General features: G+C 52.0%; 3 protein-coding genes across 3 annotated transcripts; 2 read left to right on the top strand and 1 right to left on the bottom strand.

Moving 5' to 3' along the window:
* Nucleotides 1-2,291: 2,291 nt before the first annotated feature.
* On the top strand, nt 2,292-3,727 carry LOC100906675 (uncharacterized). Its single transcript, XM_003737348.2, has 2 exons — nt 2,292-2,740; nt 2,935-3,727. Exons 1-2 carry the CDS (start codon nt 2,416-2,418, stop codon nt 3,237-3,239), a joined length of 630 nt encoding a protein of 209 aa, XP_003737396.1. The 5' UTR covers nt 2,292-2,415; the 3' UTR covers nt 3,240-3,727.
* Nucleotides 3,728-5,068: 1,341 nt separating this feature from the next.
* On the bottom strand, nt 5,069-6,815 carry LOC100908479 (uncharacterized). Its single transcript, XM_003737360.1, has 2 exons — nt 6,748-6,815; nt 5,069-5,807 (listed from the first exon to the last, which is right to left on the bottom strand). The coding sequence occupies exons 1-2, from the start codon at nt 6,813-6,815 to the stop codon at nt 5,069-5,071; spliced, it is 807 nt and encodes a 268-aa protein (XP_003737408.1).
* Nucleotides 6,816-14,264: 7,449 nt separating this feature from the next.
* Nucleotides 14,265-15,326, top strand: LOC100908193 (cAMP-dependent protein kinase catalytic subunit-like). The gene has a single exon (XM_003737358.1). It carries the CDS (start codon nt 14,265-14,267, stop codon nt 15,324-15,326), a length of 1,062 nt encoding a protein of 353 aa, XP_003737406.1.
* Nucleotides 15,327-15,541: the final 215 nt, after the last annotated feature.

The raw sequence follows: 15,541 nt of genomic DNA, 5'->3' as shown, positions 1-15,541 counted from the left end.
CGCACCAAGATCATCGGATGCGACTTCAGAAGAGCTCTGATCATACATAGGCCCCCGTCGGGTCGAGTTGACGCAAATGAAGCAGGGAATGGTTCCCCGTTTACTAGAGTGGAGAAAATTCGGAAAAGTGAGGGACTCCACAGGATTCATCCTATGGAGAGGGTCTCCCCATTCCGATGACTGTTCACCAGGTTCTGGCCAGATCTGGACCGAGAGGGGCGCCAACTCAGATGCCGAAAATATCGGGAGCAGTTAGGTCGAGAGGAGCGCCGAGGGGAATCCTGGATGTTCCAGAAAACAGAGCGAGGGGGGGGTGCTCATGGAGATGTTGGAAAGGGGGCTCTCATACCTATGCTTTCGCCTCGTGAAGGTGAGGAGGTTGAGAATCTCAGACGGGAGAGAACGAGGAGCACTCCGGCTTTTCGGACTGTCACAGAGGTCGAGAAAACTCTTCCCGTAAATGACGCGACCGAGTTCTGGTTTCACGGCGAGATTCCCCCCCCCCTCCCGCTGAACTCCCCGGGAAAAGCTGTGATGACCACGCCCGTTGCTCCGTACTGCCGAATCGGTTTCTGTGGCGGCTGTAGAGAATGCCCGCTGCGCTGATCATGTCCGATTCAAACTTTCGCTTTTCCGCCACTTTCTGCTGGCTGATGAAACAAAGTGTGGGATGTCGCACCGCTCTTGCGAAGCTCTTCAGAAGAGTTCGTATCAGTCGTGAACAGGGATTCTTCCGATCGTTCAGTCGTTAATCGATTCTCAATTCTGAGTGTAGACTATAAACATTTCATGGATGTTGTTCGCCTCTCAGAGAGATCGGAATCGACAGGCTCGTTCTCGATCATTATATCGAAGCTCCGAATCCTGATCACATATCGCGGCTGATCGTATCGTCGTACGGCTGATCGTTTGGAGCACGTGGCCGCGACCCAGATTGTCAAGTAGTTCAGTCGGTAGAAACGACTTTCGGGGAAGCGATACCCGAAGCCGTTCCAACGGAATCGGCCTATGACCACCCCAGGTTCCAGAGACTACGTACACACATATTTCGGTGCAGTCAAACCTGTTCACAAGAGAACCGGGGTAGGGAAAGTCGGATATGAGAGTCAGATCTGAATTCCGCGATCTTTCCTCCCAAGACTTCTCTGTAATGCAAAATCTCGCTCAGTTTCTCGATGAAGCGACTCGCGAAAGGGTGTCCCTGTTTTCCTTAGAAGGGAGGGGGTAGGAGAGCTACATGGAGAGAGAGAAGAGCTACAACGCATAGGCGCAAGACTCTGAGGCATAAACTGCAGTGAGGTGCTCATGTGAGTTATACCTGTTGACAAGGAAAAAACCTAAAACTCTCCACCTGGAAAGAGAGAGAGAAGAGTGTGGAATTCAAGGAGATCATAGATCGAATGGAAGACATGAGTAGGAAGGGTATTGCACGAACGCGATATGCGGGGAGCAAAGGAGATGCACCAGTCATTTGCTCGGTTGGTGCAAGGTTGGACAGAGAGGTGTCGTTGCTTGGGTGCTCTGGCGGGGAGCGAAAAGAGAAGCGCTCATATGGAAGAAAACGGATGTGCGGGACTTCCGCCAGATTCCCGCTCCCATGGGATCCCGTGATTGGATTGATTTCGTTCATGAAAAATTATTTTTGATTCGTCCCTCCGGGCCTCACTGTCACGCATACCGAGGGTTTTTCTTGCCCCACTCTTCGCGCCTTGCTCATTTCTTAGAAAAGGTTGTCTCGAAGAGTGTGATCTCAAGCTCAGGCGCACGTTCTCCGCGTCCATTCGTATCTTCACTAGTGAACCGATAACTCAGTGGACTAGGATAAGGACGTCCGAAACAATCAGGAATAGCGGAACAGGCTAATCTGAAGATCTAATCCACGGAGAAGCCGAATGAAAGGGTAACGCACTGGTGACGGTGACGCACATGATCTAGTCGCAAGACTTCTCAGCCCTTCGACGATTCGTCTGCTAGTCCAAGAATATGGAGAAATGTCATGGAGAATATGGTCGGAGCTCTGGTCCTCAGAAGTCGAGAGGAAGGGTCCTAGGGCAACTCTCAAAAAGTTCGGCAAACCTCGCTCAGTATTCAGAAAACGCCAAGAATCTATGGGAAATCCATTCAAGTCGGCGAACGATTTGCGATCGTCTGGTAAAACCGGAATCAGCGGTTCGTTCAGTCAAAACATAGTCATGCTCTTGAGGCGCTCTACAAATCCCTATCGAAACTCCGCAGGACTCTTATGGAGGACCATCGATGCGTATCATGCCCCTTAAGGCTCGAGGAAGCGAACTGGACTCGATTGAAAACACTGGAAGGTGGTCGCGCCAAGATCGTTCCCCGTGGTGACCGCTCGATTATATCAATTGTCGAAAGTCACGCTTTCTAAATGGATCTCACTACTAATGCACTGACATGAGCCTCGTGGATAGCATTGTGCTGGTGTGTTTGGTTGATTTGGCGATCTTATGTGGAGCCGATTCAATTGGGACGCCGATTGATCACAAGGGAACAGCCTTAGATCTGTTCAGAACCCTACCGGACAGGTACGCATCGGTGTGGGGTGAAACATTCAAGTGTAAGGATTTCACGAAAGACCAAGTTTTCGAGCTACATGGATTGCCAACTGCTCTGAACTTGCGCGGAGAAGTTGTCTGCGGGAAGAACTCTGCGGTTGAGTGTTCTGTGCCCGTCCGTGTGGCATGGCTTCGAATGCACACAATCATCAGCTCCATAGAAGGTGAGTTTCTCTCTCGAAAGTGACAATCTCCGTCAGGAAACCTTGGAGCGCTTGGAGGGGAGTGAAGAATATTTCTCTCAATGAGTCGAGTTCTGTTCGGCGTCAGAATGCTCCCCGATCCCTTCGATCAAAGAACGTCATCATTCGTGATGCTGTGACGGATCTCCCGCTAAAACCGAGCTCGTCTTTTTCAGATGAAGCTTTTTTCGAACCCTTTGAGATCACGTTATCCATCATCAATGGCGAGGTGGTCGGAACGGGGAATATTACAGCAAAGTTGTCGATTGAAAAGTCCTCTCTACACCTCTTCGACAAGCTGCAACTCAAACAGATGGTGGAATGTGCGCGAGTAGGTCTAGAGCATTTGATCGTGTGTCTCATGTGGGGAGAATGCCGGACCGGTGTCGTTCCTCGCAGTCTCGGCTCCTCCGGAAGAGGAGACGCATTGATCACCGAGTTTGGGAAAGATGTTCGCTCACAACATTACTCTGCTGCATAAATCCGATTCACCACCGGCCAGCTGCCCGTCCTTCCGTGGTTCAGGACAAACGGAGCGATTATTATTGGCCTGACGCTCTCCCGAAAGTGATCACCTGCTACCAAAGAGTCTCTGCACTCTCGCTTCCTGATACTGACTCCGCTGAGCGAGGGCCTCCTCCTACGGAGACTTCGTTGATCTTAGTCGAAGGTCCCAAGTCTTTTTTTCTTCCGATTATCCCCGAAACCCTGGCCTAGCGCTTGTCTTTCGAAGCACCGGACAACTTCCGAACTCATCGGTGAATGAACGGACTGGTGAATACCATACGGTGCAAGCTAGGAGTCTAAGAGGTCGTATGCTCCTTCGGAGATTGCCGTCGCGAGCAAGCCAGGAACAAATAATCACGTCGAATAGGATCCAATCACGATTGTTGTCGATATCACACGGATATGATATTCCGATGGTTGGTTGAGTTAGCCGTTTCCGTTGTCGATGGAATGCGCATCGGGAGCGTGCTAAATAAATTGGCAAGATCCTGATTCGCAAAATCACGTCTGCTAATGATGTGTCCTCTAAATCTCAAAATTATCGTCCGAGAACTTCGCTGACTGCGACGCCCCAGATGAGGAGATCAAAGCCGAGCAGATATATATACATATACATATACTTCTCCGTGGTAGCAGAGGCGCGAATGCCCTTCCGCCTCCTCCCTTCGAGGAGCGATCGAAGAATTCAATTACCCGAACACATACTTCCCGCGGCCTTCCCTTCGCGAAATACCCTCCTGACAGCCGAAAGTATCGCCTGCGACGGATACTGCTTTTTTTACTGCTGAACTGGGAAACTTCCATTCCCCGCTCGCGCTCTGATACTCCTCGAGCTCTGGGATTCCTCGCCCGTGCAGTTCTCCAAGCTAAAACCTGCGCCGAAGGGAGATTGTTAAACTTTACTCGGTGGACAAAATGCGGAAGGATTTCCGGGTACCCAATCGCGAGTCGGAGGAAAAAGATTTCGATGATGCTCACACACTCTCGGGTTGCAGACAACAACTCTCTTTTTTTATCAGACCTTATCGTCGTGCCGTCGACGTCGGCCGACGCGGGTGTTCGACTCCAATGCCGCCAAGCGGCCATCGCCGATACTATCGCGGCTATCGCGTTAAAACTCGAGATATTTAACATTCCCCCCGGAAACGGGGAGCGTTTCACTTAAATTATTCTTTGTCAGTTGCCTCGTCCGCCGTCACCTCCAGCGGACACAATAGCTGGGCGGCACGACGAGACGTTCTTAGATTTGAAAACTTTACAGTATACGTTCGGATATTTCCATCGCGACCCCGGTGAGCGTCAACGATTCGGACGAGCTTCCAGCGGATCCTTGGTAAATTGTCCTCCTTCAGGAGGCAAACATCGCCCACCCGGATGGGGTCAGCCGAGAGCCCTCTCGTTTGATTTGCCGACTTGAGGAGGAGCATATATTCGCGGAACCACCGCACGGAGAGGTCCTTGAAATACGATCTCCTCGCAACGAAATTCTTTCGCAGTTCTTCGCCCGACACTGGTTTGTCGCCCGGAAGAGCGTCGACGGGTAGGTCAGCGGCGAGGGCTGGATGGTGGGGGCCGCCACGGAGAAATTGAGCCGGCGTCAATGCTAGCGGGTCCTCGGAATCCGTCGGCGCGTGTGTTATCGGTCGATCATTGACGACCGCAGCGAGTTCGCATAGGACTGTGCGGAATTCCTCATAACCAAGGAGGCGCCGGCCAAAGCCCTTTAGTGAGCGCGGCCTTCACAAGTCCTACCATACGCTCGAAAAATCCGCCCCTCCAGGGCGCCCGCGGGCAGTTAAAGGTTCAATCTATCGATCGTCCCTCCAAAGTCTCGGCTGTCTCTTTCTTCTTCATCGCATTGAAGAGACGTTTGATATCCGTCGCAGCTTTCACGAAATTACAACCATTATCCGAGATGAACTTGACGCAACCGGGATACGTAGCAAGGAAACGTCGGATCGCCAAATGAGTTTGCGGAGTACTCTGTGATGGCACCAGCTCTAGGTGAATCGCGCGACTTGCTCCACAAGTGAACAACGCTACGTACGCCTTCGAGGTGGTCTTCTGATGGGTGACAAAGAACGGTCCACAGAAGTCGATTCCGGTCACTCGGAAAGGAACCGTGAACTCCAAGCGGGCCTCGGGGAGCGGGGCCTCGATCTGTCGGGCAAATTTTCCTTGTCTCCGTCGGCAGGTGACACATCGATGCAGGATTCCCTTAATTATCTGCCGAGCCCGAGTAACCCAAAACCGTCGCCGGAGGTGATTCAGGATCGTATTCACGCCGAAGTGGGCGTTCACCCGATGCGAGTCCATAATGAGCAACTTTGCGAATCTGGACTCGCCAGGAATGACAACTGGGTTTCGCTCGTCGTGGGTGAAGAAGGGGCCTTCGGTGAGTCGGGTCTCGGCCCGGAGTAGCCCGTCTTCGTCGAGAAATAATTTGAATGCTGCGAGTTTCGATGTCGTTTGAGGCCGCTCCCCTGCCCGCGTAGCGTCGATCTCGGCTCGGCAATGTTGGTGCTGACACCAGGCGATTATCCTGGTCACGGCACCATGTTAAACTTTACTCGGTGGACAAAATGCGGAAGGATTTCCGGGTACCCAATCGCAAGTCGGAGGAAAAAGATTTCGATGATGCTCACACACTCTCGGGTTGCAGACAACAACTCTCTTTTTTTATCAGACCTTATCGTCGTGCCGTCGACGTCGGCCGACGCGGGTGTTCGACTCCAATGCCGCCAAGCGGCCATCGCCGATGCTATCGCGGCTATCGCGTTAAAACTCGAGATATTTAACAGAGATTATTTCGGGACGGATCGGGATGAGAATCGGCAAAACGAAAACGATTGTCGATGTCCTTCTGAAAATCCTGCTGAACGAGCGAGGTTTCATTTCACGCTTTTCTACGAAAATATCCTGCAATCACGACCGTCCCAGTACTTCTCAGCTACAGCTAGCATGCACTCCACAGTGAACGCCACACAGAAAAACGGAGAAACCCTCAAGAAACTGACTATGGTGAAAGACTCGGAAGTTTCATAAGTTAAGTAGACATAGGTAAGTCGATCGGTACCGACTTGACGCAAGATGCCTTTTTCATAAACCTTCTCCGCTCCGTTCGTATCCCGCTCGGATGCTCGAAGTCTGGTCGGCGGAACCAAAGCATGACTAAGTAAGGATTAGGCGCATTGAAATGCTCCCCTGAGCTAATGTCTGTACAAGTGACATAGCACTCATGACCCGGAATTTAATTTCTAGTGCTCCACGATGAGTGTCCGGAAGGATCTTCATCTAGAACATCGTCGTACCCTCTGGTCAGAGAATTCGGGAACACTCTCCAGAGTGGTCGTCTGAAATCGGCCAACTCCCCATTACTCTGACCGCAGAGCGCAGTCCCAGAATGGAGCTCGATGAGTCGTATTGCTTTCCAAGGGCATAGCCCCCTGGGACGTCATGAGAGGAACCGTCGGACTCCCCACCTGTCCGCTGGATTCAGGAACTTCGACACTATGTAGGTGGCGTAAAGCGCTCTGACGAAGAAATTCATTGCTGGGGTCGCTGATATAGCGATGAAGACAGATACTTTTCCTCTCGAGAAGTCAGAGCGGTCGCCGACATGGAATTGAAGAAGATCTGACCTACTGTAGTCGTAAACGTGGCGTTCCTCATCGTAGAGAGCATTTTCCCGAGGACGAGTGCGCATGCGATCAGGATAACCCAAGAGTCCAAAGCTATGACCTCGAGAAGATCAGATAATCGCGGCGATCTGGCTCCTTTCAGAGCAAAACACTTATAGAAGTCTGGAGCTAAGATGACATTATTTGCTCCAGCGAGACTCAGGTAAGGATGTCCATCGGAATTCAAAGTTCCTGTGCGAATCGGAACTTGAGTCAAGGTGCTCTTACATTCACAAAGCAGAGTCATTTCCATCCAGAGCGGATAGAGCAGCACTATGTTGACGTAGGGTTTTCTGTGCCTTATCCCCCTCAAAGAGCAGCGGAGCTGACTCAGAACGATACAATTCGATGGAGATCCATTCATTGCCGAATCTAGCCGAAAGAAGTATTGCGCCATCCTGTGGCAGTGAAGAATCCTAAATGTCGTCAGCCAATCCAAGGCAGGATCCGAACTCCACGTTGATATGGGACCTGTTTTTACTCGGGAACACAAAATGCGCGATGCACTCTTCTTGTACGTTCTGGGTTATGGGCACAGTTCTCCCCGATACTTGGATAGGATTAGACAGAACAACGATACGTGTGGGCCCGCCAAAGCATCGAGCAACCAGGGTCCTGTCTCACTTTCGAATTAGGAGCTTCGTTTCTTGTATACCAGCAAATCTTCCAGATCGCTCTGCGTAGCGGATGACTCGTTCCGCGTGGGGAATCGGGCTCGCCAAAGGCGACCACATGCAGAGCAGTAAACTCGATTGAGCCTACTCTATCATTTCCGGACGCGAGTCAGCAACGACGGTGAGTCGAAGGCCGTGGCAGGACTCGGAGTCCAGCTTGTGATTTCCCGTCCCGCACAGGTATTCCCTCCCCCTGACAGCAAAAAAAAAGAGTCCAGACATCGGCACTTCCAAGTTTCCATTTCCTATCGCAATAGAAGAATCAGGAGGTCAGGCTTCGCCGACACAAGAGGAGCTTCGCCACCGAGGCTGGAGAACTCATGAATCGAGATGAATGGTCGAGCGAATCATCACCAAATGAGGCTCGTCGCTCCCATACGATCGCGAGGCTCCGTCGCGGGTTTTCCATGATTGGGTGATCCACGATCTAGACCAGGGATACAGATCCTATCTGTATCGCACATGTCTGATCACATCCACGCATGTTTCGTTTCTCGGGTTTCTCGCAATCGGCGCAAGCGAGCTGAGAACTGAATTGAGCCACGCCCCGATCATGCACCGATACGAAAAGACCTTGAGACCATGACCATGACTTTCCAGAGAAGAGTACTGCTGCGACCTCGAAGAGCTCTGTCTGGGGAGCACACTCAAAGAGATACGGTTCGCTCGGCCAGATCGATTGCTTCTCAGTCAATCTCGGCTTTCCAACGACAAAGCTTATATGGCATCTCGCGCGGCGTGGCGTATCGTGAAGTGACACACCTGGGCGCAGAAAGAGATCCTTATCAGGGCTGACTCGGCTCTTCAACGATTCGTCATGATTTTCCTCGAGATCCATAGATCTGCGGATCCCGATCTTTGGCGCCCAGGTAGGACGTGAGACAGGAATTCACCGGAACACAGAGAATGCCCCGTGCCGCGTGTTGACTCAAAAATATTCCCGCGATGAGAGTCACCAGATTCTCCTTGATTCTTACGGGGCTCCGGAACCATACTTCGAAATAAGTCGGAATCCCACATTGGATGCTGCTGCGGACAAGAGTGTAATCTCCTGATGAGTTGTGACGGTAGATTGATCGTCGGAAACGCGGCGGAACGTCCGTAGACTCGTTCTTCCCCAGGAGCAGATTGGTTCAGTGAAGCCTCGCCCTTCGTTGACGTCCGAGAAGTAGGGCTTCAGCAAAATAATTTCCTTCGACAGAGAGGTTTCATAGAAATGTTGAGCTTCAGCCCTCATGCGAAGGAGTCGATCCCAGAAAGCTGAGGACCTGATCCTTCGAGCGTCAATGCAAGAATCGTGAGCGCTCGACTCCGAGAAAGGTCATCATGTATTTCGGAGCTATCGTGTTCCGCGGAAACGGGTCATCCTAGAAACTCCCCCAAGATATACAACACAGTGCCGAAACGTCGTCATCAAGAAATCGGGCCCAGCCGAGAAGTTTTCCGAGCTGAGAAAGACCGCGTCACCCTCTCGAGGTGTCTACTCTCATCGAAGTGAATTCGCAGTCGAAAGCCTAGATTCTAGTCTCCAGCTCCGTTAGAGAGAATCGATATTTGATCTCCACATGAAGTCTTTATTCTTCGTTCATGCTAACTTCAACATACACGACATGGTGTCGTCCGAGGCTCTTCGCAGAGACCAATGGAACCAACAAACATTCTGTCTGAGGTCTACCAGGCCTTAGCGAGACCGAGGCCGAGGGTTCCGGGGGCCGCGAGACCAATGCCGGAAATGGCGGGAGCCGCGAGGCCGATGCTAGAGATACCGGGACCACCGAGGCTGAGGGGGGCGCCGAGCGAGAGCTTCGAAATTCCAGAAGAGAGAGCGAGGGGAGAAACGATCGGGGCGGACCATGCCAAGGGAGAAGCGATGGGAGCGGAGAGGCCCAGAGGAGAGCCAATGGAGACCTTGGACAAGGCGGGGGCAAGGCCGAGCGAGGAGGCAATTGGGACACCGTAGGAGAGCGACGAGATGGCAGGACCGGCTTGGAGGGATCCAGAAAGCACCGTCGATCTCGAGATTATGGGTCCGGCTTGAAGGCCCAGAGGGATTCCAGAGTTCAGGAGCCCTACACCTCCGAGGGCGAGGTTGCCGGCAGAGGCTGCGGCGACGAGGGTAGCGAGTACGATGACCTGTAGGTGGAAATGTGTCAGGGAAACTTTTCCGATCGCAAATGGCGGATAAGTCTCTGAGGAACTGATTTAATCGGGTCGCAACACGCTGTCCGAGGTTCAGCTCGGGAGCTGCTATCGTGTATTCGAATTCGGTTACTCACGGCTTGCATATTGCTCAGTGGATGCTGAAGTGGTTCAGTTGTGATTTGTCCATTCGGGAAAGGTGAATTTTATACGGAAGTTTCCTCTGCGAACAGTGATCTCGAGCAGGAGAGGAGACAGAAGAGCTCTGACTTTTCGGTTTTACCCAGGAGAGAGCAAGACAGAGTTCGCGAATGGCGCGATCGGATTCTGATTGGCTGAGACGGTTTTCCCCCCGCCCAATCGCTCGTCGTTTGAACCGTCCCGCCCGTGGGTCGCTTTGTATCGAAGCGAACGCTCCGCGCTGGATAACCGTTGTTGATAAGGCGCCAAATCAGTTTCTGTAGTGGCTGATGAAATCGTCTGACGCGCTGACCAAGTCCGATCCCATGCAGCTACTTTCGCTGTTTTTTCTCTGGCTGATGAAACAATGTCTGGAATGTTGCATCGATACTGTGAGACTGCGCCGCATCCAGAAAAACTTCACCAAAGAGCACAGACATTATCTCTGCTCTACGCTGACCAGTCGGTGAGCGCAAGCCCCACGTAGGTGGGAATGGTAAATGAGTGCGAGCCTCCTGGAAATTCATCAATCGAGGATCGTTCTTCGGGAAGCTCCATTCCGGGAAAAAAAATGGAGAGCGCTCGGATTCCCGGGGCAGAACCTTTCAGATGATGGACCTGGAACGTCTGGAGCACGCTTCTTGGACTCGCATAACTTAATGAGTCCTTCTGGAGTCCAGAAGAGCTCGAATCTTTTCCTGCTTCGGTCATTTCGCGCGCGATCAAATGCGCGATCCGCTCTCGGGCGAGCCCCGGGTTTTGACGCTCGCTCCTTGGTCGGATTGAAAGTCGGTTACTGTATTTGATTGGCCCTCGGATACTGAGTCATCATTTCCTGATTCAGCATAAGGGATGATGGAAGGAAAACCTGTCGCAATGCGGATTCGGTAGATCCGGTAGTCCCATCAGATCTCATTCCATGCTCCCTGGAGCCGAATCGCCCCCGGATTCGAAACGCTAGGGAGCATAAGCGGACGATGACGGAAAAAAGTTCTCTGCTGAACGAACATGCGTTTATTCACTGCTCAAGCATAGAATGGACCAGAAGCAGCGAGTCCAGCATCATTTTCTCTACAGTGATTCGACAGCGATTTGCTTTGGAGGCTAACATAGAAGCAAAAGTCGATTGATTTCGGGAGAAAGACGCGACGGAACTCCCTTCATGATGCACTTTGCATGGACTATCGCTCCAGAATGACCAGAGGATCAAGCGAGGTGAAAGAACTACGTTCACATTCCGGACGAGTTCGGTGACGTACATCTGTACCGAATAGCTTCGACGTTCCATCCACAATCGGCGCGGCAGGGGATGCGAGGCCACCGAGGACTGTTTTACGAGCGACGTATATTCGACGTAAGATGCATCTGAGCATTTGCCTGGTCTTCCTTGGAGGAGGAAGTTTGACTGTAGTTTGAGATGGAAGGTCACGCAGGCTTTGCTCCATGCGGTCCGATATTACGAGCACTTGCATCTGACAACACGTCCGATCATTAACTTTGTCTCCTGATATTCCCGCTCCAAAATCTCTAGCCGCACATGAGGGTGGAATTAAAGTCGCCGAGAGGGCCGTGTTTACTCAGAGTGAACGGCGCGGCGCTCATGTGGATGAAAATTTCCAGGAGATCTCGGTTTAATCGAGCCTCCCGTGATATCGGGGGGCTGAGTTCAGAAGGAAACGGCGTGCCGTTCTCTTCTGTCTCCACGAAGGAATCTGCGCATGCTCGCAATGGGGCTCATGGATTCACATTTGATCGTTCCAGGATTTCCCCTGGCGCGGGAGAGGAGGGCGAGCACAACCCAGACAACATTCTCCCATAACTCAGAAGATACCGTCAATATTCTAAAAGAATGACAGTTTCTCAAGAAATGGCGAAATACTGGCTCATCTGACAGAATATCTGGGTCCTTTGGGATTTTTTTCATTGGTCCTGTATAGATATACAGCTCGAGTTGGAATAAGTATGCGCGATGTTCCGATACTTCGCGATGCTTCGACTTTTCAGCCGCTCAAGAGAGCAAAAACCCACGAACTATAAGATCTGAGAGCCCTCCGAACCGCACTTGCAGCGTCCCATCGGTCTTGGCTGTGAATCTTTGGGTCGAGTGATTGGATAGCAAGGAGCAGCCTTCAGAGCTACGATAGGTTCGAAACTTTGAGAAATCAGCGAATCCAAATAGCTACTCGAGTTTCCCGAAGGACGCGGTGGGCAAGCAACGCGCCGTGTTTTTCATCGTCATGTTCTCAATTGCTCCGGTTCGGAAGGCTTCTCGATCGACCGCCCACTGGATTCGACAGAATTATCACGGATCGATCAATCTTCAACACATCCGGTGTTGCCAGCGTGATGCTTCCCCCCGAGAGAATCCCGCACGGAGCTCTTCCCGCGATTTGGCTAATCGTCCCCATCCTCTCTGAACGAGTATAGATGCGCCGTATCAAGCGCTGAGTGCCTTACGGCGCTAATATTCTGTGTAGGTCCACCGGGGAGCTCTCTCTGCTGTCAAAAGGGGATCCGCGATGAGAGTCGAACTCGGTAGACAGCAGCGTGCGGGCGAGGGATTCGAGAATGCGGCAGTCGAGGGCACACGTGAGTCTCGGGTCCCTATGCGGGCTCTCGGTGCGATCGAGGTCGACAATCTTCAGGTGAGGCGGCCAGCCAGCGACTTTCTGGCTCCTCGCCTCGGGCAGACATGTTTCTCTCGCATCGTGAGATGCCGCTAGGGAAGGCGAAACTCACTGAAGGGAAAAACGGAGCTGCTCGGAGTTGCTACGTGTGTTGTGCTTGGTGCCGCTCCGACTGAGTTCGAGCCTCCACGAAGACTAGGAGCAGCCAGAATAGGCGACTGGATACCATTAGGGAAGGAGAGCAGCCGCCGAGACTTGTCAGAGACGCGAGATCAGAAGGCTAGGCTGTCTGAACGCGAAATCGAGGTGTGTGGTAGGAAGCCTGTCGTATAAAACGTGGCACATTCCGACTCCCCTGATTCAAGATGTCGATTGATGGTGAATAGGACCAGATTCGCCAATTGTGGCGAATAGCCATAGGAAATTTCTAGAGAACACCAATGAAGAGAGGACCCGATGGAGCAACGCCTTGCTAGGGTACGAATGTCGTGCCCCGGCACGTTTGGACGTCGGCGGTCCGTGGCAGCGGACGCAGACGGACATCACTTGCTATCGGACCCTCGCGGAGGTGAGGTGTTCGAAGAGTACCAGTAGCAACAGAAGGCGACTCCCGGACTCCCGGGTATCGAGTGCCGAAAATTTCTAGAGTTTTCCTTTAGAGGCATATCCCGGGCATCTTGTCACAACACCAATAGGACCCAGGATTACCGGGTCCAGCGGACCTTGAATTTCTCGTGGATATCTAGACTTCCTTCCTCACTTTCTGTTTCTAGGATTATCTGAGGTGCTTCAACAGCTAAGGTCGCAGATGTATCCTACGAACCCACGCACCAAATTTGATCCTGATCGGACGAGCAGTCGCCAAGATTATACGCAGGAATTCGCCGAGGCCGAGTTCGTCGGAAGGCGATTCCGAGAACAACGAGTTCAAAGTTTCAACCCAGCTGGACAATAATTGACATAAAGTTCATCGACTCTGACGGATAAACTCATTTGAACCCTCCAGTGTAGTAGGGAGCTGGATGCTCCAATATACTTGCTCATATATTGGAGCGTAACTCATAACTCACATCATCTTCTAACTCACACTCGAAAACATTTTGACTTTCCTGCACATTCGATTCTCATCGCACCTCCCAGCGATTCGAAGTCCCCAGCTTGGCTCCGCCCAATGGTTCATTTCTAGCCTTACCGTCTCGAAGAGGCCGAGCTCGCCCAGGGAGAAACTGGACCACAGCGAGCAGGAAGCAGACGAGCTCGGCGCACGCATACTTCTTCCGGACAGACTTGCGGGAAACCGAATGTAAGCCTACCCGATTCTGTCTCTGGTCTCTGGATATTCCCGCTCATTGTGGCTGGCATGCCTCTCACTCTATCCCCTATCTAGATTTTGAAGTAGGCGGGAATAATTTGAATATGGAGGCGGAAACGAAGATTTCATCAACAACTCAACGTGGATAACGATTTGCGAAGCCCGACTTGAACGCAGATTGACTTCGTCTCGATTCAAATCGAGAGGACTCTGACCTGCTGTTGAGGGGAAACTGAGGTTCAGAGAAATCAAGGAGAGGAAGGAACTCCAAAGTGCACGGTCATCCAGGGCTTGTCCGTACTTTCTTCGGAGTCATTGGGCTTCCGCTGAGCTCGACCGCAAGGATCGGAGATGTTGCGAAAATTATGGAAGACGTTCGACGTGAAGATGCCGAGACCGCCGCCACCGGTTAAACTGAGCATGAAGCAAATGGTCAGAGGATACAAGGATCACCTGAAGACGGCTAGAGCGGAAGCGGACGAGAAGCTTGCTTCGACTCGGTGGCCGAAAGAAAACATCGGAAATTTCGAAATCCTAGGGACCTTGGGCGAAGGATCGTTCGGCACAGTAATCCTGGCGATGCATCGCCAGTCGAGAAAGCTTTTCGCCGTCAAAGTACTAAGCAGCAGAATGGCTGAGATCTGCGGCGCGGAGAGGGCTCTGCTCGAGAAAAGAGTTCTATTCGCGACGCACAGCGATTTCATCGTTCCTTTATTCTTCTCTGGACATGATCGCACCAACCTGTACCTGTTCATGGAATTCGTGCCGAGGGGCACTCTCAAGCGGTGCTTCTGCGAGAATTCGAGACAGCCGGAGGCTACCGTCAAGCTCTACGCAGCCCAGATCGTGCTGGCTCTCGAATATTTACACGCATGTCGTATTCTATACAGAGATCTTAAGCCGGACAATGTCTTGCTCGCCGACGACAATTACATCAAACTGTGCGATTTCGGTCTCGCCAAGCGAATCCAACGCTGCACCTACACTGTGGTCGGTCACAGATCCCACATACCGCCCGAGGTTACCAGAAGATTGGGTTATCGGGAAGGAACGGATTGGTGGGCCTTCGGCGTCACTGTTTATGAGCTGTTGTTTCAAAAACTACCGTACTCTTACACGGATCCTGCTTATAGAGGCGTAAATGTCCCGGTCATTCCGATAGTGTTCCCACCAGAGGCCCCAGTGAGCGTTGAGGTTCACGACCTCATACTGAGTCTACTTGAGAAAGATCCCACCAGGCGCCTCGGCACCTTGGAGCGCGGCACCGAAGACGTCAAGGAGCACCCATGGTTCGCAGGGTTGAGCTTCCCGAAGCTTTTTCACAAGTCAATCCCGATGCCAAACTTCGACTACCCTGAAACTGTCCCGATCAAGAAGATCGTGTATCGGACCTTTTTCCACGCGGGAGAAGTCGGTCCCGCCGCCGCGGACATCTTCGAGGATTTCTGAGTGCTCTCGATCGATCGATCCGCTGGGACAGCGCAGGAGTTGCGGTGCTTACTGTGAACTTAAATTATCCCCTCAGATCTCTCATGGAGCCTTCCCGTGAAGAAAACTCGTTTTTCTTGTTGCACCGCCAAGCCTTTTTCCCCTCGAGAGTGATGCGCGATGTTCCTCTCTGAATAGTTCGATACGGGCAATCTGCTCGTTTCTTTCCTCATCAC

Source organism: Galendromus occidentalis, unplaced genomic scaffold (genome assembly GCF_000255335.2).
Source record: "Galendromus occidentalis unplaced genomic scaffold, Mocc_1.1 scf7180000075508, whole genome shotgun sequence".
In the NCBI taxonomy this organism is placed as follows: domain Eukaryota; kingdom Metazoa; phylum Arthropoda; class Arachnida; order Mesostigmata; family Phytoseiidae; genus Galendromus; species Galendromus occidentalis.
This window is presented reverse-complemented; position numbering and strand designations above follow the sequence as displayed.

Coding starts and splice junctions, on each gene's coding strand:
- LOC100906675 (XM_003737348.2), top strand. CDS start 2,416: ATGAGCCTCGTGGATAGCATTGTGCTGGTGTGTTTGGTTGATTTGGCG. Junction 2,741..2,934: donor AATCATCAGCTCCATAGAAG/GTGAGTTTCTCT, acceptor CGTCTTTTTCAG/ATGAAGCTTTTTTCGAACCC.
- LOC100908193 (XM_003737358.1), top strand. CDS start 14,265: ATGCCGAGACCGCCGCCACCGGTTAAACTGAGCATGAAGCAAATGGTC.
- LOC100908479 (XM_003737360.1), bottom strand. CDS start 6,815: ATGAATTTCTTCGTCAGAGCGCTTTACGCCACCTACATAGTGTCGAAG. Junction 5,808..6,747: donor TTCCTGAATCCAGCGGACAG/GTGGGGAGTCCG, acceptor TGCCGTGACCAG/GATAATCGCCTGGTGTCAGC.